Below are 26685 nucleotides of genomic sequence, written 5' to 3' on the forward strand. Positions count from 1 at the left end.
TCATTTTCCTCAATAAATAAATGACCAAGTATAATATTTGTGTCTCATTTGTTTAACTGGGTTCTCTTTATCTACTTTGAGGACTTGTGTGAAAATCTGATGATGTTTTAGGTCATATTTATGCAGAAATATAGAAAATTCTAAAGGGTTCACAAACTTTCAAGCACCACTGTGTGTGTGTGTGTGTGTGTGTGTATATATATATATATATATATATATATATATATATATATATATATATGGAAGAAGAAATATATGAAAGAGAAAGGTTATATTATATATAAATTTATAATAAAATAAATTATTTAGTGTGTATATATATATATATATATATATATATATATATATATATATATATATATATATATATATATATGGGTCTGTCTCAGAAACTGGGTACTGTGGGGGTACCCCACTAAATATACTCACAGTCAATAAACTATATGTTTTTGAATGGTGATGTTGGTTTTAATTTGAAAGAAATAATACAGATAAAACTAAATATTTTATGTGAATACTCTATTCAGAATTTGGCAAAAATTCTGCAAATTTGTGGAAAAATGGCAGCTTGATCTGGGACATGATAAATAGTTGACTACATCACATTCCCTTAAAAAGGTTGTAGTCCACTGAAAAGTTTACAGTTATCACTAATTGTATTTTAAGTTGTAACTTTATACACCTAAGCAGGGTGCGATTTGTCAAAAAACCAGAAGGGGGGATGTGTTTTTATTTTTTAATCATGAAACGTCACAAAATTAAGGTAACAATAGGCTAACAGCTCAGTAACATCCGATGATATCAAATGAATAACACTAAATGAAAACGAACACTAAACCAGAGATAGTAAATTCATCTTCCTATCTCTCTGACTAAATACACGAACACTAACACAACAAAGTTCGCATTGCTTGTCGTGTTGCTGTGATGTTTCTCTCCCTCCGGATTAAATGGACAGTGACTTGAAAATCACTAAAATACATGAATACTAAATGAACAGTTTGCTCTGATGGCGCAGTTCACATTGTGCGCAGCTTTCCGATTTAAACTGTTTTTTTTCTCATCCTTATACTTCCTGTTTCATGGACTGTAACGGATTTGCTTATTTAGTAATTTTAATACAGAATTTACTTTGAAATTATAATCAGACACTCCAACGTCCCCCCTAAAAAAAAAAAAATCGGCCGTGAAAAAGGCGGCATCCGCCAAAAGGCGCGTTGTTTGCATCCCTGCATAGAACGCAAAGATATTGTTATTATCTACAATGTATCTATTTGCTGGGGACGTTCGTGAACATCAAAGCTGACACTTCGGGTCATTTTGAAAGTGAGTGCAATGTAGACCATAGAAAACTGTGTCACAACATGCCTGTCATGTCAACTTTTTTTTTGGTTTGTTTGTTTTATTGACGGGGTTGTCCCCGAGGATTTTTTTTTTTCAGCAGAGATAAAAACCAGAGGGGGGGATGATCCCCCCCAGCAAATCGCACCCAGCACCTAAGGATTGGTGCGCTCACAGAATAATCATAACCGTAATAAAACATCGTGCAAAATATTGGATCACCGTTGTAACTTCATTTTCCACATACCCAAAACCAATACGATCGTGTGTTTTGATCTAAACGGAAAGCCTCAGGGTCGAGGTCACTGCCTCACCAAAAGTAGTAACTTAAAATCACTACGCCATATGAAAATTTTGTTATAAATCTGTGATTTTGTTTTATACAACGAAAGCTGAAAGTTAGGTATAGAATATGTTTCTTACAGAATATGTTACGATGGTAGCTGGTCTTGTACAACCCCAATTCCAAAAAAGTTGGGACGCTGTGTAAACTGTAGATAAAGTCAGAATGTGATAATTTGCAAAACATGGAAACCTTATTTTTCATTGAACATAGTACAAAGACAACATTTCACATGTTGAAACTGAGAAATTTCATTGTTTTTTGAAATATATACGCTCATTTTGAATTTGATGTCAGCAACACATTTCAAAAAAGTTGGGACAGGGGCATATTTACCACTGTGTTGCATCACATCTACTTTTAACAACACCTGGTAAATGTTTGGGAACTGAGGAGACCAATTGCTGTAGTTTTGAAAGAGAAATGTTGTCCCATTCTTGCCTGATGTACAATTTCAGTTGCTCAACAGTTCGGGGTCTCCTTTGTCTTATTTTGCACTTCATAATACACCAAATGTTTTAAATGGGAGACAGGTCTGGACTGCAGGCAGGCCAGTTTAGCACCCGGACTCTTTTACTATGGAGCCATGCAGTTTTAATATGTGCAGAAAGCAGCTTGGCATTCTCTTCTTGCTGAAAGAAGGAAGGCCTTCCCTGAAAAAGATTTTGTCTGGATGGCAGCATGCTGCTCTGAAACGTGTATATATCGTTCAGCTTTAATGATGCCTTGCCAGATGTACAAGCTACCCATGTCATGTGCACTAATGCACCCTCATGCCATTACAGATGCTGGATTTTGAACTGTGCACTGATAACAAGCCGGATGGTCCCTCTCCTCTTTAGCCTGGAAGACGTGGCGTCCATGATTTCTAAAAAGAATTTCTACTTTTGATTTGTCAGACCTCAGGACAGTTTTCCACTTCGCCTCAGTCCATCGTAAAAGAGCTCGGGCCCAGAGGAGGCGCCGGTGTTTCTGGATATTGTTTATATCTGGTTTTAACTGGACGCAGTAATGAACTGTTTTCAGAGATGATGCTTTTCTGAAGTGTTCCTGAGCCCATACAGTGATTTCCACTACAGACACATGTCTGCTTTTAATGCAGTGTCTCCTGAGGGCCTGAAGATCACAGGCATCCAATGTCAGTTTTCAGCCTTGTCTCTTGCATACAGAGATTTCTCCAGATTCTCTGAATCTTTTAATGGTATTATGTACCATAGATGATGTGATCCCCAAATTCTTTGCAATTTTACATTGAGGAACGTTATTCTTAAATTGTTGCACTGTTTGCCCACACAGTCTTTCACAGAGCGGTGAACCCCTCCCCATCTTTACTTCTGAGAAACTCCGCCTCTCTGGGATGCGCTTTTTATACCCAATCATGTTACTGACCTGTTGCCAATTAACCAAATTAGTTTTTTTTTTAGCATTACACAGCTTTTTCAGTCATCTGTTGCCCCTGTCGCAGCTTTTCTGAAACATGTTGCTGACATCAAAATGAGCATATATTTTTCAAAACCAATAAAATTTCTCAGTTTCAACATTTGATATGTTGTTCTTGTACTATTTTCAATGAAATATAGGGTTTCCGTGATTTACAAATCTTCACATTCTGTTTTTATGTACAGTTTGCACAGTGTCCCAACTTTTTTGGAATTGGGGTTGTATGAATTTCTGAGCTATAAAATGACTTGTGGTCTATTTTTTACCATAGCGTGTTATTTGTGTGCGGGGAAGGACACACATTAACAATTTGCATGTGTAGAATGGAATTTTCCACTCCAACAGTTAGAAGTTGATCGTGCTTCCATTTGCGGTCTTTCTGTTATGCGAGTGATCTGTTCGGACGTTATCACTGAAAAGGTGAGTTTTGACAGTTTTATTTTGTTTTAGTCTTGCAGTATAAGGCAATAGAATGTTTCTTTTTCATCTTACTTTCATATTTTGTAGTCTCATCTCATCTCATTATCTGTAGCCACTTTATCCTGTTCTACAGGGTCGCAGGCAAGCTGGAGCCTATCCCAGCTGACTACGGGCGAAAGGCGGGGTACACCCTGGACAAGTCGCCAGGTCATCACAGGGCTGACACATAGACACAGACAACCATTCACACTCACATTCACATCTACGGTCAATTTAGAGTCACCAGTTAACCTAACCTGCATGTCTTTGGACTGTGGGGGAAACCGGAGCACCCGGAGGAAACCCACGCGGACACGGGGAGAACATGCAACCTCCGCACAGAAAGGCCCTCGCCAGCCACAGGGCTCAAACCCGGACCTTCTTGCTGTGAGGCGACAGCGCTAACCACTACACCACCGTGCCACCATATTTCGTAGTGTTTGCGTATTTTTGGCCAATATTTTGCAACCATGGTCAATTTAGATCGAACTTTTGATAGAATCTATGGCTAGTCATTTTGCCCCGCCCCCGCCTCGCGCTCCGTCCGGTGCGGTAGTGATGTCCCGTTGCTCGCATGCGACAGCAGAGACCCGTGCGACCTTCAGCCGATACAGTCGCTGTTCTTGTACCACCACTGTTATTCTCATCTTTCCGGTGTGTTCTTGATTTTTCCATTGTGTCCTATTTCGCCATATCAAATACCCAAAATGTATCATATTATTCATATTTAAGTGAATAATCAATTCAGTCATCATAACTTGGCATTTTTAACCAAGCAATCAAAAAGAGGAAATTTATTCAATATTTTCACTCATCTGTGAAGGAGGGGCTTTAATTATTCATGATGTAGTTATTGTATATGTAAATCAATTTTACAAAAGCATTTGAATTGTAATAAAAAAAAATTACACAGTGGAAGCCAGATAAAGCAAGATACTATTTTTATTCTTATTAAACATGACAACAGAAACATGCAAAATGCAAAAAAAAAAAAAAAAATAAAATTTATTTTTTGACCATAATGTCCCAAATGAGAGACCAGTTTCTGAGATGGACCCATATATACACTCACAGGTGAAAGGTCCGTCCACAACCTTTGACCTGACCATTTGTCCAGTTCGCTACTGTATATGCAGGCATTTTTCTTCTAATTTTTCTCACCAACTACATAAATAACTTGTCCAATTTTGTGTAGCTTCCAGTAGTCTAAATGACTGTTCCATTCCACGATGGGAGTGGTAAGATGGTGGCTAGCTGGCTTCACTCTGATGAGCCTATAAGCTCTCCAGATTTTATATAGAGCTAGGTGATTTTGCCAATGAGCTCACTATATAGTCCTCTATATAGAATTCCCTATATAGTGAGGAGGAAGTAGTGAACAAGTGAGTGATTTCAGACACAGCTATGATCTCTATACACTCATCTCATCTCTTTATCTCTAGTTGCTTTATCCTGTTCTACAGGGTCGCAGGCAAGCTGGAGCCTATCCCAGCTGACTATGGGCGAAAGGCGGGGTACACCCTGGACAAGTCGCCAGTTTTGTTTTTTTTTTAGTTTTTTTTTTTTTAATTTCCAAAAACATTCAAAATACAGACAAATAGAGCACCATATATATACAGATCCAAAAAACATCAAAGTAGTAAAACACACATAGCAATAAAGTAAAAAGTATGAACAAGAAAGGGGCTACTTAACTATCTTTACATATGTTAATCGAGTAAATCAAAGTCATCCAAAAAGGATATAAAATAACCAACATCCTTATTTTCAACTAACTTTAAAGATTTGGCAAAAAGCTTGAGGTCATTCTTCCAGTGTGTAACATAAGGTTTAGTTTTAAAAAAACGACATTTGTGAATAAAGTGTTTACCTAAAAGTAGTAAATTATTAATACCATATTCAATTTTGTTATTATTTAAAAACACTTCAAATTTAATTTCTTTAATGGATAAAGGGGCAAACTGAATCCCCTTAGACTGTAGCCAAGCCTGAAAATCAATCCAAAATCTTTGTATTAAATCACATAGAAAAAAAAGATGTTCCAAATCCTCCTCCTCTGTTTCACAAAACACACATTTACCAGTTTCAAATTTAAATTTCTTCTTAAAAAATTCTTTGGTTGGGTAAATTCTATTCAAAATTTTTGAACTGGGGCGGCACGGTGGTGTAGTGGTTAGCGCTGTCGCCTCACAGCAAGAAGGTCCTGGGTTCGAGCCCCGGGACCGGCGAGGGCCTTTCTGTGTGGAGTTTGCATGTTCTCCCCGTGTCCGCGTGGGTTTCCTCCGGGTGCTCTGGTTTCCCCCACAGTCCAAAGACATGCAGGTTAGGTTAATTGGTGACTCTAAATTGAGCGTAGGTGTGAATGTGAGTGTGAATGGTTGTCTGTGTCTATGTGTCAGCCCTGTGATGACCTGGCGACTTGTCCAGGGTGTACCCCGCCTTTCGCCCGTAGTCAGCTGGGATAGGCTCCAGCTTGCCTGCGACCCTGTAGAACAGGATAAAGCGGCTAGAGATAATGAGATGAGATGAGATGAGATTTTTGAACTGTATTTCTTTCGCTTTGAAGGGAATTAGAAAGGAGAGATATTTAGCTCTAATCTTTTTAATTTCTACTGTTTCAAAATCTTTTAATATGTAATCTCTTTTGACAGAATTAGGAAAGCAAATATTTTGTAAGGAATGTCTTAAAAATTTGTTATCGCACTTTTTATTACAAAATTCGACACCTTCAATCCAAAGTTGTCTCAGTCTAGGAGAAATATCAGAGTACACCATATCCTGTTCCACCATAGTTCGGATTGGTACAGGAATAGCCTTTACGATTTGATTGTATTTTCTTTTTGTACATTGAATCTGAAATTTCTGACAGAAATGACCATGTTGTAAAATCTGTCCATCATTCATAAAGTGAGCAATAGCCCACACACCTTTGGAAAACCATTCCTCAATAAAAATAGATTTTCTATTAACCAATATATACCTATTATTCCACACTGGGCTATTATGAGGGGTAAAATTATGCTTAAATATTATTTTCCAATAAAGGAGGACCTGTTGATGAAAGTCAGAAAGTGTCTGAGGAAGTTTATTTAACTCAAAATCACATTTTAATAGGAAGTCGATTCCACCGAGCTTATTAAAAATGAGGTTGGGTATGTAATACCAGATAGAGTGACTATTATTTAGAAAAGACTTTAGGCATTTAAGTTTTAGTACACCGTTCATGATGTCAAAATCTATTGCATTTCCCCCTCCCTCACCATAGGGTTTGATTAGATCATCTTTACCTATATAATGACATTTGTTCTTCCAAAAGAAGTTAAAGTTTAATCTATTAAATGTTTTTATCATTCTTTTTGAAATAGGGAGGGAATACGCAGGATAAATTAATCTAGAGAGACTCTCCATTTTGGTCAGTAATATCCTGCCAAAGACAGTGACATCTCGCTTTAACCATCTATTTAAGATTAGTTTACATTTGTCAACATTATCAGATATATTTGCTTTATCTCGAATATTACTATCTTTTGTAATGACTATACCTAAGTATTTCACCTCTTTCTTCACCTTTATATTATACAACGATTCCAAGGGATGGTCTTTTAAAGCAAATAGTTCACATTTATTCAAGTTTAGTTGCAGGCCTGAGGCTTTAGAAAATTTAACAATAAGTTGTTGAGCCAAGGGAATTTGATGTTTATCCTTTAAAAAAAGGGCCGTGTCATCAGCTAACTGACTAATTATTAATGATTTACCCATGACCTCAATACCAGCAATATTACTGTTTTTAATTAAAATAGCAAGCATCTCTGCAACCATTATAAACAGCAAAGGTGAGCTTCCACAACCTTGACGAATGCCCCTTTTGATGCTGAATCTTTTGCATGTTCCGTGGCCTAAAGACACTGAGCTATTTATATCGTTATAGAGCATACCAATTGTATTTCTAAATTTTTTTCCAAATCGTGTGAGAGTTTCTAAAATAAAAGGATGCTCTACAGAGTCAAATGCCTTATAAAAATCTAAGAAAAGAATAAAACTGTCACTCTCAATTAAATCACTATAATCAATTAAATCTAAGACAAGTCTAATGTTATTATGAATATTCCTTTCTTTTAAAAAAACCTGATTGTGTCTCACTGATTATATCTGACACCCCATGTTTAATTCTTGCTGCAAGTGAGCTAGAGAAGATTTTGTAATCTGTATTTAATAGTGCTATGGGTCTTAAGTTATCTAATTGCCGTTTATCTTTTCCTGGCTTAGTAATTAAGGTGATTATCCCTTGTTTCATACTTGTCATTAGTTCTCTATTTTCCATACAATCTAATAATGCTTTAAATAAGATTTCACAAGTCGCCAGGTCATCACAGGGCTGACACACAGACAACCATTCACACTCACATTCACAATGGACAAGGAATGAATTAATGAATAATCATTGCTCAGATCATTGATTTGTAACCATGTAAGAAGATTAAATATAATCATTTGAAGTTGAACTTTGTCACAGAAAGAGCCTGTGACGGTCCTGATAGTCCTGTCCACCATTTTATAAGTCTTTCCCATCGAGCTGGATTCGGTTCTTAACTCAACTCATCACTTTCCACACTTTCACAGTGTCCTTAACCACTTTATGACACTTTCAAAGTGTCCGCTGAACTTTCATTGACTCATTCATTTATTCACCTGGACCTTTTCAGTTCCTGTTAATGAGTAACTACGGTGAAATTAGTTGGAAAGTCATTCATTATGAAAATGAGGAACATACAGTACTGTGCAAAAGGTTTTTTTTCATACAAACTTTGTTATAGATTTCTATTTTATGACTTCTACATTATCAAATAAGTACAAAAACATTTTAGAGTCCAAACATTTGTTTTCCAGCAATAAATTAAATTAGTGCTGTCAAGCGATTAAAATATTTAATCGCGATTAATGTCGCGACTGTCATTGTTAACTCGCGATTAATCGCACATTTTTGTCACATGAAAAACCATTGTAATTCTCTTATCAGCATAAAAAAGTGAATGGGCTTGCTTTGTACCAATGTTTTTTTTTTTTTTTTTTATTGCAGAGCATAACACGTCTTGTCACAGCCACTGACATCCATAACTTCCATATTAGATGAGAAAACCAAGGGATGAAAAATAAAGTGCATATCACTGTGAAAATAAAAAAATGTTTTATTTTACTCTTCATTAGTTTCTTTTGAAGAGAAGTATTTGCCATAAAAAAGAAAAAAACAGATAACAAAAATAAAAACATTCGTCATGCGTTCAAAAACGTTCATCATAGTGTGGCACCGTATTATCTAATTCTCACTGCTTATAACTCTACACCTCCCCGGTGGAGATGAGCTGGGAAACTGCAGACTGAAGGAACAGTATTGAAAAGTATTTTTCCAGTCTCGCCTGTGAAAGGTAATCCCATGTGATCTCGTTTGGACGGTAAACCTGTTGGTACAGTTAAACGCAGCACATGAATGAGGCATCTTTATTCTCCACTTTGCCCCATCCAATATGGCGGCGAGGATGTTTATATGCCTATGCCTTTCTCCGTCACTCACACGTACTCTTATTGAAGCAGCGCGCGACAAGCCTCAACAGGAACTACGGGTGACTCACAGGGCCAAATTAGAATTTGCGTTAACGGCACTATTTTTTAAAATCGCGTTAAATTGAGATCGCGTTAACGCGTTATTATCGCGTTAACTTTGACAGCACTAAAATAAATTTTACAGGGAATTTTTTTTTTTTTATCTGAACAGCATATTCCATAAGAGAGCACTTTTCAGAGTAAAAAAGAAAACATAATGAAGGCTGCTGGGTTTTGGTGCAAAATGAAGAAGCGAGTGTGACAGTCAAAGTGTCCAGAAGAACTGTGGCTGGTTCTGGAAGATGCTCAGTAAAACCTACAGCTCATTTCCTTATCAAACTGCACTCATTGGACCCGAGACTTTTTTTTTAGAGCAAAGGGTCGTTTCACACCAAATATTGACTTTGTTCCATTTATTATGGCTTACTGCTTACTGTTTATAGTATTTTTTCACGTCGAAACATTTCATTTCATTATTTTTGAAGCCATTTTTGGTCTCCAGCATTTCTTTACATGTGCCTGTGTACTGTAAATCTGAATGTGTCCTCTGTGTAAGAGGTTAAAAACCGCTGTAGTGCTTTCAATAAGCTAAATTCCATTTAAGTCTACATTTTGGCCGACCCATACAAAAGAACAAGGACGTCAAGGTCAGTGAGAAGATCTTTTACAAAATTAAAGATTCTCATCTTATCATCTGTAGCCGCTTTATCCTTCTACAGGGTCGCAGGCAAGCTGGAGCCTATCCCAGCTGACTATGGGCGAAAGGCGGGGTACACCCTGGACAAGTCGCCAGGTCATCACAGGGCTGACACATAGACACAGACAACCATTCACACTCACATTCACACCTACGCTCAATTTAGAGTCACCAGTTAACCTAACCTGCATGTCTTTGGACTGTGGGGGAAACCGGAGCACCCGGAGGAAACCCACGCGGACACGGGGAGAACATGCAAACCCCGCACAGAAAGGCCCTTGCCGGCCACGGGGCTCGAACCCGGACCTTCTTGCTGTGAGGCGACAGCGCTAACCACTACACCACCGTGCCACCCCATCGCTATACACTGAGTTTTCTTTTGTTTCCTTCTTGTGCTGCTCGGTTGTGATAAACCAGAACATTCAGTTCTCTCTTATCTCTTTTAACATATTTGTTTTAAATTGATTATTTCCTTTTCCTGTTCTTTGTGTGATAATCTTTGTATAAATATTGTTCTCTGGTTATTAAACTTTGGACTGAGTAAAGGCTGATAACTGTTGTGTGTGTCGTTTTCTCATTCTCTGAGCGCTCGACATGGCACGAACGAGGACTGGGTTCTGATTTTGAGCTCGAGACATGAACCTATCAAAAAAAAATTTCAACGTTTCTCGTTAACTCTGATGAATTACATTTTTCATAATAACCTCATGTGGCACTCAACCACATCACTCAGCTCTGTTGAGAAAAAAAAATTACCTCCATTATCTCAACACACAACAGACCTGTTCTTATTTACTGTCAATGCACTCTAGCCACTGGAGAGTCAATGATAAATGTACGCTGTTTTACCCTTTACTTACCCACATGGCCTGTGTTTTTCCATTTAATTTTCATGACGTGAGTGTTTATGTACTGTACATACATCCCATAGTCCTACAAAGTAAGAAGACAGCACATCACTGTTCATTTAGCAACAAAAGTGCTTTACAGTCAGACAGCAAAGTAGACGCCATGTCCAAGAACAGCTCACAGCTTGGTCCATCAGCTCCACTGAACACACTCAATAACGGATTAGAAAATGGCAATGTCGATATCGAGTCCTTTGCTAATCAAAGGGCTGCTAATGGCGATCCAGCTTCCATACCTTCAGTCATTACTCAATTGTTGCAGATGCTGGAAGCAACAAAGGCTCGTCATTCAGCGAACTTGCACACCACTGAAGAATCATCTCCATTGAGTGACAGGACTGTCAGTGAGGACCCAAGTACAGACACAGTGAGTTGATGATGGGCTCAATTGGAAAGAAACTTGGGAACACTAGAGCTTAGATTGAAAGTAGTCTAAGTTTAAAAAAAGCATGGTTTAATAATTATTTCAGAATGATTAATTGTAAGAAGTATTTCTTAACATCTATAGAGTTTAGTTTAGGGGCTTAAACATATGGGACATGGGTCAGGGCCAGCCTGATGAATGCTCTAATCTCATTCTCATTCTCTCTAGCCGCTTTATCTCTAGCCGCTTTATCCCTTTATCCACAGCAAGAAGGTCCGGGTTCAAGCCCCGTGGCCGGCGAGGGCCTTTCTGTGTGGAGTTTGCATGTTCTCCCCGTGTCCGCGTGGGTTTCCTCCGGGTGCTCCGGTTTCCCCCACAGTCCAAAGACATGCAGGTTAGGCTAACTGGTGACTCTAAATTGACCGTAGGTGTGAATGTGAGTGTGAAAGGTTGTCTGTGTCTATGTGTCAGCCCTGTGATGACCTGGCGACTTGTCCAGGGTGTACCCCGCCTTTCGCCTGTAGTCAGCTGGGATAGGCTCCAGCTTGCCTGCGACCCTGTAGAACAGGATAAAGCGGCTACAGATAATGAGATGAGATGAGATGAGATGAGTTTGATGCTCCTGGTTTAGTTCATCCAGTTAGTGGAACAAAGACATACATAAGATGACCTCAGGTTATAAATAAGACCTCAGGTTTGATGTGTTCATTACTGCATTGCATAAAAAATACCACTGATCTCACAAAGGCTCCACAGATCTCAGTTAAATGAAACAGATCACATTGAGATTGATATACAAGATCAAAATAATAATGGAATGAAAATCCGGATACCAAAAGACATAAAGCTGGATTCATTATTAATATAATCGAGAAAGATAAATACAGATTTGTTAAAAGGAAAAACCTTTTTTTTGTGCTCCACAAAAAATACTGTTGATCTCACAGATCAGGAGAAGGAACAAATATTTCAGAGGTGGATCATTGATCATGGGGCGGCACGGTGGTGTAGTGGTTAGCGCTGTCGCCTCACAGCAAGAAGGTCCTGGGTTCGAGCCCCGGGGCCGGCGAGGGCCTTTCTGTGTGGAGTTTGCATGTTCTCCCCGTGTCCGCGTGGGTTTCCTCCGGGTGCTCCGGTTTCCCCCACAGTCCAAAGACATGCAGGTTAGGTTAACTGGTGACTCTAAATTGAGCGTAGGTGTGAATGTGAGTGTGAATGGTTGTCTGTGTCTATGTGTCAGCCCTGTGATGACCTGGCGACTTGTCCAGGGTGTACCCCGCCTTTCACCCGTAGTCAGCTGGGATAGGCTCCAGCTTGCCTGCGACCCTGTAGAAGGATAAAGCGGCTACAGATGATGAGATGAGATCATTGATCATGAATGTGAATGTTTGTCTTTCTCATACCCTGTGTCTGAAATCACTCACTCATTCACTACTCCCTACTCACTCTCTAGGGAATTCTATATAGAGGACTATATAGTGAATTCATTGGTAAAATGAAAAAAAAACAAACACTTTCAGACACTACTCCGCTGCACCGTTATTTACGTCATTAATGTTGCACAATTAAAACGTGCCAGATCAGTCGGCTGGTGGGTTTTCAAAATAATAAATACATGCTTGTGTGATAAATCCATATTATACTGAGTGTATTTCCCACATTACTCAATACAAAGTGCTTTGTGTCTGCTGCATCTTTCAGTTCTTTTAAATCAAGGCTGAATACTTTCTTCTTTGCTGCTGCCTTTTATTAAATCAAATTTGAGGCTTTTGATTAATTCATTGCTCCGCACTGTCATTTTATTCTTGTATTTTATCTGTCTTTTTCCATTTTAGCTTATTTTCTATTCTCTTACTATTTTTAATTGTACCTGAATGTCTGGTTATCATGTGTTTCTTCCTCCATCCATTCACCCCAACACACTCTTTTTTTCTTTCACTGCAACCACAATGCATGATAGTATATATTGGTATACAGTGGCATGCAAAAGTTTGGGCACCCTTACCGAAAATGTCTGTTACTGTGAATAGTTAAGTGAGCAGAAGATGAACTGATCACCAAAAGGCATAAAGGTAAAGATGACACGTTTTGTTTCAGCATTTTCTGCAAGGTTTGTGTATTATTTTTGTTTTATACATTGGAGAGTGAAAAAAGAAAAAGAACACCATACGAAAGTTTTGGCACCCCAATACATCTGAGTTCTCAGGTAACTTTTACCAAGGTTCCAGACCTTAATTAGCTTATTGAGCTGTGGCTTGTTCAAATTCTTCATTAGGAAAGGTCAGATGATGCAGATTTCAAAGCTGTATAAATTCTCTGACTCCTCAAACTTGTCCCTAAAATCAACAGCCATGGGCTCCTCTAAGCAACTCTCTCGCATTCAGAATAATAAAATAATTGATGCTCACAAAGCAGGAGAAGGCTACAAGAACGTAGCAAAGTGTTTTCAGGTAGCTGTTTCCTCAGCTTGTAATGTTATTAAGAAATGGCAGTGAACAGAAACAGTGGAGATTAAGGTGAGGTCTGGAAGATGATGAAAACTTTCTGAAAGAACTGCTCGTTGGATTGCTAGAAAGGCAAATAAAAAAACCCCTGTTTGACTGCAAAAGACCTTCAGAAAGATTTAGCAGACCCTGGAGTGGTGGTGCACTGTTCTACTATGCAGCGACACCTGAACAAATATGACCTTCATGGGAAAGTCATCAGAAGAAAACCTTTCCTGTGTCCTAGCCACAAAATTCAGCGTCTGAAGTTTGCAAATGAACATCTAAATAAGCCTGATGCATTTTGGAAACAAGTCCTGTGGACTGATGAAATCAAAATAGAACTTTTTGGCCACAATGTGCAAAGGTATGTTTGGAGAAAAAAGGGTGCCAAATTCCAGGAAAAGAACACCTCTCCAACTCTGAAGCATGGGTGTGGATCGATCATGCTTTGGGGTTGTGTTGCAGCCAGTGGCACAGGGCACATTTCATTGGTCGAGGGAAGCATGGATTCGAATAAATACCAGCAAACTCTGGAATCAAACATCACACCATCTGTAAAAAAGTTGAAGTTCAAAAGAGGACGGGTCCTACAATAAGACGATGATCCAAAACACACCTCAAAATCTACAATGGAATACCTCAAGAGGCACAAGCTGAAGGTTTTGCCCTGGCCCTCACAGTCCCCTGACCTAAACATCATTGAAAATATGTGGGTAGATCTCAAAAGAGCAGTGCATGCGAGACAGCCCAAGAAACTTGTAGAACTGGAAGCCTTTTGCAAGGACGAATGTGTGAAAATCCCCCAGGTAAGAACTGAAAGATTATTAGCTGGCTACAAAAAGTGTTTACAAGCTGTGATAGGGGGTGTTACTAGGTACTAACCATGCAGGGTGCCCAAACTTTTGCTTCAGGCCCTTTTCCTTTTTTGTCATTTTGAAAATGTAAAAGATGAAAATAAAAAAATTGTTTTTGCTTAAAATATAAAAGGAATGAGTCATCTTTAACTTTATGCCTTTTGGCGATCATTTCATCTTCAACTTGCTTAACTGTTCACAGTAACAGCAATTTTGACCAGAGGTGCCCAAACTTTTGCATAACACTGTATATTGCTTGGTTTGTGACCATCGGTTGTACACTACTTTTCACAATGCATTGTGGGATACTATGAGTCCACTATATAGGGTGTAATAATTCTCATTATACATCCAGATAGCGGGGTGGCACGGTGGTATAGTGGTTAGCGTTGTCATCACAGGTCAGAATACAACACAGACCATCAAATATGCTGAGAAAGTGATTAAGTGTAACTGTATTGTAGATTCTAAAGGATTTCATTCAAAACAGGATCATATTTCATGTTAAACTCGGTTGTGACCTGCACCTAGTAACATGTTGGAGGAGAGATTATGCTATTGTAAGTGTATACAACACAGTTCCTAATTAAGTCAGAGTGAAAAATGCAGGTATTGCCCGAGGCAGACGTGACATATTATCTTGACTGTATACACAAAAATAACAGGGCAGCATTTTAATGAATAGTGAAGCTCTACCCACATAGGATCTTCATAATGTCCACATATAAAATGCATAAAATATATAATGAAAATTGTTGCATGAATATGAAAAATACTTTCTATTTAAAAGTAAATAAAATCTGATTACTAAAAAAAAGTTAAAATGTCCTCAAGCATATCAAAACTAAATATTAGATACTATAAAGACAACAAATCATTAAAAATATCTGAAAATCTATATAATAATAAATAAATAATAATAATAATATTATAATAATATTCCAAATTCACCTCTAATTTAAGCACATCAGAATAACTGTAAGATACTTTCTTAAGATACTATTATTTAAAATAATCTAAAACTATTTCAGAAAAAAGTAAAATCCATAGACATATTTATTAAAAATGTAATAAAAATATAATAAAAATAATTTATTTGAGCTTTGGTTTAATGTTTGAAAGTTTTGCAGAACAAATAAATGATATTTACTATACTTAAATAAAAAAAAATTAGTTTTAATGAATCCTATTCTACAGATCAGAACCCATAAAAGACCATTTCTATTAAATAAATAATTAAAAATAAAATCCAGAATAGATTTCATTTAAGCCTAAAAAGCTCATTTGAACTAAATCAAATCGCGGCCTTTCGATTTCATAAAATCGGTGAAATTTAGTTCCCTCTGAAATTTGGTCATTGTGATATATGTTTATTTCTGTAATATCTCACAAAATATCCGGCCATTCTGTGGCTGGGAAGTTATTTAATTTGATGGGATTCCCGAGCAAATAATGTACATGAAATCGCTCACTTTGCGCAGTCAAGCAGACAGAGGAAATCCGTGTGCACATGCGCAGGTTTACCTTCTTCTTCTTCTTCTTCTTCTTTAGGGTTTTATGGCAGCTGGCATCCACAGTGTTGCATTACTGCCATCTACAGGTTTACCTTGACCGTGCACTGACAGTTCCATCATTCTGTCGCTAAACGAACAGCTGATCACACCGAGGTGCTCGCTGACCGCCGATATTTATTAGTTTGGTCCTGCGTTTCCTTTCCTTCGTATATAACATAACGTCTTTTCTTCTCGCTTTCCGTTACTGTAGTCAGTCTTTCACGTTTCATTCGCACACTCATGCCCTCCATTTTTCTCTCTTGTTTCAAATTTGTATCCCACAATGCCTTGCGTGAACGGCAAAAGCCCACCATGTCATGCATGATGTACCGTAGTATCTTGGGTCATGGTGAAGCAGGAAAAAATGGCGGCGTATTTAGGGCCACGTGGCCTGAAATTCATCACTTGTTCTATTAAATAAATAAATAAATAAAATTGGAAGTCTGGGATTCGAATTCAGTCGCTTTCAGTCGACTAAACAAAAATAATTGCGTGTCTGGGAAAATTCTTTTTATGACCTACACTGAAAAATCTGAAAGGCAGGCTACCTTTAATTTTATCCTCTTATATTATAACAACTATAAGATATTTCCTATTGTAAAAATAAAATACACTTTTTAATAAAAAGAATATCTAGAAATAGATTACCTTCCAAAATTAATCCAAGTTATTTATTGATTCTTGGAAACATAAATACAGAATGACATTTAATTTTGTTATTTAATCATCAGAACTAATACATACAGAATAGTAAAGTGTCATTAACTCAACACAGCTGTTTTCTTGCTTAACCAATCCAGGTCCCTGAGCAGCCTCAGGAGTTCAGTACGAGACTCACTAAGATGGGCTGCTGCTCGGTGCCCAACTCATCGACCTCTGCTAACGGCCGGAGCTCAGGTACCAACAACTATGATTAGTTGGATCTTGTACTGTATAAAAGTACTGATCTAGGGTCCGTTCTCTTCTCATCTATGGTTATTCAATAAGCACAATTTTAATAACCTGAATCTTCAGATTCTTTTGTTAATTCTCTTTCATTTCCGATTGACCTCAAGTGAGCTCTGAAGATGAGACTTCGCCTCGAGACAAAAAGCAGAAAAACTCTAAAGGAAGTAATGACTTCTGTGTTAAGGACATCCATCAGGCTTCGTCTGGTCGCAGAGAAATAGAAATAGCAGAGCAAGGTACTGTGCTGTTCCAGAAATACATATAACATTTTTACAGAGTCACTCTAACTGCTCATGTGTTAATATGCTGTACATTATAAAAATGCTGGGTTCATTTCATAACTTGAGTTGCATCAAGATTCATTTTCTGGAATTTTTCGGGCAACAAGAAAAAATCTGGAATATGAGAAATCAGCTTTTTAAACAGGCGGCACGGTGGTGTAGTGGTTAGCGCTGTCGCCTCACAGCAAGAAGGTCTGGGTTCGAGCCCCGTGGCCGGCGAGGGCCTTTCTGTGTGGAGTTTGCATGTTCTCCCCGTGTCCGCGTGGGTTTCCTCCGGGTGCTCCGGTTTCCCCCACAGTCCAAAGACATGCAGGTTAGGTTAACTGGTGACTCTAAATTGACCGTAGGTGTGAATGTGAGTGTGAATGGTTGTCTGTGTCTATGTGTCAGCCCTGTGATGACCTGGCGACTTGTCCAGGGTGTACCCCGCCTCTCGCCCATAGTTAGCTGGGATAGGCTCCAGCTCGCCTGCGACCCTGTAGAACAGGATAAAGCGGCTAGAGATAATGAGATGAGATGAGATGAGCTTTTTAAACAACTTTTTTTGTCTGCACTTCTGTATTAAAGTGGACACCTTATGAAAAAACTCACTTTTTCAGTGCTTATGCATATACCAGGCTTGTATGGTAGTACTTGAGTCCGACTCGTGCCCTAATTTTAAGGACTCGTGACTTGACTTGGACTCGAGCACTGATGACTCGGACTTGAACTTTGACTCATGCATTAACTGCATTCAAACTCATAAATTGGAGACGAGGACTCAGAATTTTTCTTTATTTTTTGTAACATGCCATAATAATTTGGCATAAGATATTTATATCTACATTCATTTTTATGCTAATTTTGTGCAAGAGAATGCACAGTCACCTGTTCATACGTCATGTTCGGGAACAAACTAACGTTAATGGCGCTCAAATGCCTGGAGAGAAGCCCCTAGGATTGTCCGCTTTGCTTATACAGACTTCTCGTGCAGTGGGAAAAAATGCACTGCTATGTGTTCCATATGTAGAAGAACTATCGAGGAGACGACGGGGACGACCTCGAACTTCAATCGTCATTTGGTAAGACTCCACCCAGAGAAGGAAGTGGCACGCTATGTTCATTGCTCTGTTGACAGCGGGGCTTGCTTGCTGACTGATGAACTAGCTAGTGTTAACCCTCTCTCATGTTATTTGCCCTGTTGATAGTGGGCGGGGCTTGCTGAGCGATCAACTAGCTTTTTATCTGTAGCCTGTTAACTAAAAGGGGGCAGTCGAGCAGTAACGTTAGTCCAACACAGTAGCAGAGACGCTTTCACATAAAGGTAGCAACAGCCACCGTCAAATGGTGCGGATGGAATCTTGCTCTTGGACTCGACTCTACTCAGATCAATAGTGGACTCGGACTCAAAATTTTCTTTAATGACTTGGACTTGAATCAGACTTGAACACTGGGGACTCAAGACTGGACTTGGACTCGAAGTTTAGTGACTCGATTACAACACTGGCATGTACATTTGGGTATCTAGAGAGCCTACCATCCCACAAACTCTGAAATAAGATACCCAGTCAGATTCTTTTGGGCTGCCTTGGTTGGAAAACATGTGATTCAACAAGCCGTTCAGATTTGGCTCCCTTTCTTACCTCAAGAGAGGAGCTCATTAGAATTATACCCCCCCATCCCCGCCCATCTGAGTATCTCCACCACCTTTTCGAAGGTGCGCCATTTTTCTTCTCACAAGTGCCCGACTCGCTCGGATTATGTTGACGTTAGCTAAGCAGACAAACAGCTCTGTTGTTGGCTGAACAGAGTCTGATGTAACACATCGTTACATCGACCCCAAGTCTCAGAGGACGAAAGAGCTGAGTGGATTGAGTTTACTTTATTATGGCAACATCCCAGCCAAAGTTGGTAAAAACCTGTTTGTGTGTGCTAACCAGTTTTTGTCTGACTGCTTTACCAACCTGCGCCAGTACAGTACATGACTGGCAAAGAAATTGTTCCTAAAAGAGGGATCAATACCAACTGTATGTTGCAAAACTGCAGACAAACGAAATGGAAGTGTTTTTTTTTTTTTTTAATATGCTATGCATTTCTTTGGCTGTCACTAAACTCTATTGTGCTAATGCTAACAGCTGAAGTAATATGTTTTATTACCTCAGTAGATTTTAGCAACAGCCAAAGAAATTCATAGCATAATCATTTTTTAAATACTTACATTTCCTTCATTTGCAGTTTTGCCACATACGGTAGTTTTAAAAAAGTAAAACTTTATTATACACTCAAGTGAGTTTTACAAAAAAATACTAAAACTGTAAATATAAATATATGTAATCAATTTGTTGAAAAACAATCTAATATTAAAAATCATCCTTCATAACCAATCCATGCCATCCTAGTTGGCCATTTGGCCAACTGCATTGCAAATCTCCACATTTGCCAAATCCATATTGATTCCAGATTTAATCGACCTGGAGGCTTGGATACAGAGAACTGCTGATCGAGTGAGGTACAACCCCGATTCCAAAAAAGTTGGGACAAAGTACAAATTGTAAATAAAAATGGAATGCAATAATTTACAAATCTCAAAAACTGATATTGTATTCACAATAGAACATAGACAACATATCAAATGTCGAAAGTGAGACATTTTGAAATTTCATGCCAAATATTGGCTCATTTGAAATTTCATGACAGCAACACATCTCAAAAAAGTTGGGACAGGGGCAATAAGAGGCTGGAAAAGTTAAAGGTACAAAAAAGGAACAGCTGGAGGACCAAATTGCAACTCATTAGGTCAATTGGCAATAGGTCATTAACATGACTGGGTATAAAAAGAGCATCTTGGAGTGGCAGCGGCTCTCAGAAGTAAAGATGGGAAGAGGATCACCAATCCCCCTAATTCTGCGCCGACAAATAGTGGAGCAATATCAGAAAGGAGTTCGACAGTGTAAAATTGCAAAGAGTTTGAACATATCATCATCTACAGTGCATAATATCATCAAAAGATTCAGAGAATCTGGAAGAATCTCTGTGCGTAAGGGTCAAGGCCGGAAAACCATACTGGGTGCCCGTGATCTTCGGGCCCTTAGACGGCACTGCGTCACATACAGGCATGCTTCTGTATTAGAAATCACAAAATGGGCTCAGGAATATTTCCAGAGAACATTATCTGTGAACACAATTCACTGTGCCATCTGCCGTTGCCAGCTAAAACTCTATAGTTCAAAGAAGAAGCCGTATCTAAACATGATCCAGAAGCGCAGACGTCTTCTCAGGGCCAAGGCTCATTTAAAATGGACTGTGGCAAAGTGGAAAACTGTTCTGTGGTCAGACGAATCAAAATGTGTAGTTCTTTATGGAAATCAGGGACGCCGTGTCATTCGGACTAAAGAGGAGAAGGACGACCCAAGTTGTTATCAGTGCTCAGTTCAGAAGCCTGCATCTCTGATGGTATGGGGTTGCATTAGTGCGTGTGGCATGGGCAGCTTACACATCTGGAAAGACACCATCAATGCTGAAAGGTATATCCAGGTTCTAGAGCAACATATGCTCCCATCCAGATGACGTCTCTTTCAGGGAAGACCTTGCATTTTCCAACATGACAATGCCAAACCACACACTGCATCAATTACAGCATCATGGCTGCGTAGAAGAAGGGTCCGGGTACTGAACTGGCCAGCCTGCAGTCCAGATCTTTCACCCATAGAAAACATTTGGCGCATCATAAAACGGAAGATACGACAAAAAAGACCTAAGACAGTTGAGCAACTAGAATCCTACATTAGACAAGAATGGGTTAACATTCCTATCCCTAAACTTGAGCAACTTGTCTCCTCAGTCCCCAGACGTTTACAGACTGTTGTAAAGAGAAAAGGGGATGTCTCACAGTGGTAAACATGGCCTTGTCCCAACTTTTTTGAGATGTGTTGTTGTCATGAAATTTAAAATCACCTAATTTTCCTCTTTAAATGATACATTTTCTCAGTTTAAACATTTAATATGTCATCCATGTTCTATTCTGAATAAAATATGGAATTTTGAAACTTCCACATTATTGCATTCCGTTTTTATTTACAATTTGTACTTTGTCCCAACTTTTTTGGAATCGGGGTTGTAGAAGGACAGTTCAGTTCTCAGGCAATATACTGTGCTAAAACACTCATTTCAAGGTCTTTCTTCTTAGTTTTAAAGAAAGCTCTGTTAGAAAATGCTCTGTTTCAGTCCAACTTCCTCCATACGGTGTAAAAACCAAAGGGCTGAATGAGCCATGTTCAATTTCAATGATGTGTTGATTATAATGGCGTTTCTTCTCGTTTTTGTTGGAAGTAAAGACAGATTGTAGTTTCTGGTTTAGGTGGCTCTTTGCGAAAGGATTAAAGATCCTTACATGGAAAAATGCATGTTGTCCCCTTTGCCAGAAACCACAAGCACTTATGTCTAAACGGGCTTCATCAGATGCATTGGCGCTGTTTTCTAGTGCTTCACCTGTGAATTCTTTGTTTGCAATCACGTGACCAAAACTGCTTGCATCACTGACCACCACCATGTTGGAGGATAAACAATATACAGACAGGGTTAGTCAAAATTATGTTAACACTAATGGGTTATTTTTCTCCTGAATGTCTGGTGTGCCGTGACCGCTGCTGGCGTAATTGGGCCCTACTTTTTTGACACCCCAACAGTGACTTCAGACCTCTACTTACAGATGGTGCAGTAGTACGCCATTGATGAACTTCCACTACAGATCCAATTGGCGAGGTATTTCCAAAAGGATGGAGCACCGCCACATTTTGGCTGTACTGTTCATGTTTATCTCGACCACACCTTTCCAGGTCGTGGAAATGGATAGGTTGTGGTGGACCATTGCCGTGGCCTCCACACTCCCCTGATTTGATGCCCTGTGATTTCTGGTTATGGGGAATGGTGAAGGAGCACGTGTATAGCAGGAAAGTTTGTGATATCAATGACCTCAAGGACAGAATAAGGGCTGTGGTATCATCTATTCCCCGCAAAATGTGTGTCCGGGCTTTAAATGGTACTGTTGTTCACTGGTTTTTGTCTGTTGAACACGATGGTGAACAGGTTCAGACCATCCTGTAAATCATCTTGCACATATGATGTATGTTTTGTGACTAAACGGTTTCTAAGTTAAGTGTTAACATAATTTTGACTAACCCTGTATATATACAGTATACACACAGTGGTAAGAGTACAGATGGGAAGGTAAAGAGGAGTTACATTTAGAATCTTGCAGTCATTTCTCAAATCTATTTTAAAAACAATCATACTGACTGCTTCAAAAGATAGGTATCTATGTAACACACTATATAACATATTTAGTTATAAAAGAGCACTCACCGGGTGAGGCGGCTACAGTATTTGAGGTAGTGGATTGACATGAATCTTGTTCGAGTGACTCTGTGATCGTTTGGGAAGATTCTTCAATAATTTTGCGTTTATTTCTGCACTCTGTAAGCCTAGCATTTCGAGCTACCGCTTTAGTAGCTACCATCTTTGATTTTGTTGTGGCCCATATTTTGTGTTGAAGCCCAGTCTGGATCTGTAAAATTGTCGTGATCAGCTGGTTTTCCTAATGGAAAGAAAAAGCAAAATAAAAGCAGCAGCATCAAAAATTATATACAGCTCTTCTCATCTCATCTCATTATCTCTAGCCACTTTATCCTGTTCTACAGGGTCGCAGGCAAGCTGGAGCCTATCCCAGCTGACTACGGGCGAAAGGCGGGGTACACCCTGGACAAGTCGCCAGATCATCACAGGGCTGACACATAGACACAGACAACCATTCACACTCACATTCACACCTACGGTCAATTTAGAGTCACCAGTTAACCTAACCTGCATGTCTTTGGACTGTGGGGGAAACCGGAGCACCCGGAGGAAACCCACACGGATACGGGGAGAACATGCAAACTCCGCACAGAAAGGCCCTCGCCGGCCACGGGGCTCGAACCCAGACCTTCTTGCTGTGAGGCGATAGCACTAACCACTACACCACTGTGCCGCCCCATATACAGCTCTTTTAAAATTAAATATTCGTAGAAGCCTTTGATTGTCGGCTTACGCACTCGATGATCACGGCTTTGTTGCATTTGACAGCGACGAGTTTCTGCACGACCAGGCTATTAAACGATCCAATATTTCTTATATATTGCGATCTTTCATTAATAACTAGTTCGTAGCACTTACTGTTGATAAAATGTTCACTGCAGACTTGTGCGGTTTTTGTTTTCTCATCGCTTAGATCAGCTCAGTTTACAGTATGTTGGACAGCCATTGACATCTCCGCTCCATGGACAACTCTCTTGTTTTTTCTCCTAGATTATTTATAATTGCTGGAGTTCTCGAATAGAGTTGTGCCTGCATCCAATTACAGCACAAAGAGTCAGCATAGCGAAGAAACAAAAGGAATTCTTGAGCGTAATAACCTCTCGAGCATATCTTCTATAGTAAATGTGCACCGCGTGAGTTTGTGTATATCCTCCAAAATGGCTGACTTCTGGTTCAAAGCCTCATGTATAATTAGTTATGACGTCACGTGCAAACGAAGAATAGCTGAAGGTGAGGTTCCATTTGGACAAAGATCATTCAGCAGGTTGACGAATAGATGTCATTATGGATGTCATTGTGTTTTTGATATACAAAACCACACTTCATACATGACATGCCATGGCTTGGGTTTCGTACACGCACAAATCACATACAGTTGGTACTGCTCCCTCTTTTAGGAACAATTTCATTGCCAGTCCGGCATTATACTGACCCAGGTACATACTCTCGAGGTAATATATGTATGCAAATTTTCTAGAAATTTTTTTGCTGCAGAATCCACAAGATCGTTAACACTATTAGTTTGTTAGTTGAATGTCTTGTAAGACAATTTTCTCCCAGGGTTCATGCTCAACAGTTGCCATGGTGGCGCAAAACCATACTAGTGTCAGCACACCATGCAGAAGAGAGGGGTGGGGTCAGCAGTGGCTCATTATCATTTAAAGGAACAGGCACTTAGCCCATGTTTACATTAGACCGTATCAGCGGATCATCAGATTAACGTTTTTAAAACGATTAGTGTGCACACAGCAACACCAATACACGATTTGCGTGCACATAGCAACGCCAATACACGGATACGCTCGGCTCCGCAGGCATCCTGCGCTCCAAATCACTCCGCCCTGAACAGCGAGTGCCCTCTGGAGGGTGCGCACTCCGGCCCTGCGCAGCTCACAGAGCGCGCGAGTGAAGTGAACAAGCAGTGATTCGGGACTGAGCCGCTGTGTGTGTGATCCCAGCGCATATCACTTACTACTTGCAAGTGGAAGGATGGCAAGCCTAAAGACAATCATAACTACACAATGGGCAGTATTTGCATCAGTATTTGCAGTATTTTCATACTTTTATACTCTTTAATGAAAGGTGATACAAGGTGGAAGTCCGCGCCGTTTTTCAGCAGTCGCGTCACATGACCAACGCCAGCGAATCAGGAAGGTGGATGTCACAGTGACGTTGTCCAGTGAGACGCCAGCTAGAGCTCAGCACAGCGTATCCACGTATTCTGAATGTTTACACAGCACCGGAGCTGACACGATCTGGATTGAATACGTGGACGCTGGCGGATTCCCGTTTCCTGGCGTTTCCAGGCGGTTTAATGTAAACGGACAGTGCATCCGCGAAGAAAACGAGACAGATACGGTCTAATGTAAACTTGGCCTTAGATGGTCCGTTCTGAACAGGGCTGTTTAGGCAGGGTGAGAAAGGAGCTGTGGTGCTTTATCCTTGTGGTATTTTGACCAAAGCATGTCACAGACTTTTCATTAAGATCTCAGGGAACCGTGTTAACTTGTGGAAAAGGGGTATCATATGTCACCTTTAACTAGACATTATTTACTATGTAGTAAGATTTTTAAGATGGCTTGATAGCCAGCGTTAACCTGCTGGCAAAAAAAAAAAAAAACCAACCAACAACCCACCTTTGGATCATTTTGGGTTATCAGCTTGTACCGGAGTCAGTTTCGTTCCTCATGATTTCAAAATGTGCATGAAATTATATTGTTATTATGTTTTCGTGGTTATGTTTTTACACTAGATGTTAGTTATACGGGCGGCACGGTGGTGTAGTGGTTAGCACTGTCGCCTCACAGCAAGAAGGTCCGGGTTCGAGCCCCGTGGCAGGCGAGGGCCCTCCTGTGAGGAGTTTGCATGTTCTCCCTGTGTCCGCGTGGGTTTCCTCCAGGTGCTCCGGTTTCCCCCACAGTCCAAAGACATGCAGGTTAGGTTAACTGGTGACTCTAAATTGACCGTAGGTGTGAATGTGAGTGTGAATGGTTGTCTGTGTCTATGTGTCAGCCCTGTGATGACCTGGCGACTTGTCCAGGGTGTACTCCGCCTTTCACCCGTAGTCAGCTGGGATAGGCTCCAGTTTGCCTGCGACCCTGTAGAACAGGATAAAGCGGCTACAGATGATGAGATGAGATGTTAGGTATACAGGAAAAAGTACTGCTTGAAGCTTTTTTGTGTTCCTGACATAACATGTTGAACTTGGATGTCGAGCAATGTATTGATTTGTACCCACAAGTTTATTTACAGCATCCTGGGTCAACATACTACCTCAACCTCACTGGGTTAAAACAACCCATGCTGGGTTGCCATATTGACGCAGATTGGATTATTATTATTAGCCCAGAATGTATGTCTACGGTATGTGGATGTGCTGATAAGTAATTAATATTGTGATCAATTTGCTTTACTTTTGTAGACATGCCAGCGCTGATGATGCTAAGAAAGGCAGGCCAGGGAGAGAGGCCACTAACAGGGGCGAAAATAGTGGGCTGTGTCCATATCACAGTACACATGGCTGTGAGTGTTTATTCATGTACTTTATTCGTTCAAAGTTATGAAGTCGTTGATTATGACCACTGAGTCATTTCCCAGATAGAGAACACAAAAATGTTGATTAATTTTGTGTTTGCAAAACATGAATTAAATTAGTGATACATAATCAACTCCCTACACTGTGCACTAGAGACAATATGAAACTATGAACTTGCAAATCAAAATGCATGGAAATTATTTCAGACTCGTGGATTGAATCTATTACAGTTTTTCTCCAACAGAAATATCTTTAGTGGTAACACGCAGTCATTCCCCAGGTCCTGATCGAGACGCTGTCTGCACTGGGTGCTGAGTGTCGGTGGACTTCTTGTAATACCTACTCCATCCAGAATAAAGTCGCTGCAGCTCTTGCGGAGGCCGGTAAGGACCGAATCAGTCATTTGTACTAGATGTCTAACTAAATTGAAACATTAGCATTGAATATACTGTAAAGTATTTTCAAATACTTTATCATCATCACATCACCCCACCATTTATTATTTTCCTATAAACAGCACACCCCGACATGTTTTACTTCTTGCATA

The 26685-nt window shown here is 39.6% G+C and overlaps 1 protein-coding gene across 1 annotated transcript in view; it reads left to right on the forward strand.

Moving 5' to 3' along the window:
* The first annotated feature begins 10742 nt into the window (after nt 1–10742).
* The window catches only part of ahcyl2a (adenosylhomocysteinase like 2a), a 49856-nt gene continuing 33913 nt past the window's right edge, over nt 10743–26685 (forward strand). Inside the window, exons 1-5 of the mRNA XM_060926740.1 lie at nt 10743–11153; nt 16844–16940; nt 17099–17227; nt 26025–26125; nt 26419–26521. Of these exons, the coding sequence (XP_060782723.1) occupies nt 10743–11153; nt 16844–16940; nt 17099–17227; nt 26025–26125; nt 26419–26521 (841 nt within the window). The remainder of the gene's footprint in view (nt 11154–16843; nt 16941–17098; nt 17228–26024; nt 26126–26418; nt 26522–26685) is intronic.

This window comes from Neoarius graeffei, chromosome 8 (genome assembly GCF_027579695.1).
Source record: "Neoarius graeffei isolate fNeoGra1 chromosome 8, fNeoGra1.pri, whole genome shotgun sequence".
NCBI lineage: Eukaryota > Metazoa > Chordata > Actinopteri > Siluriformes > Ariidae > Neoarius > Neoarius graeffei.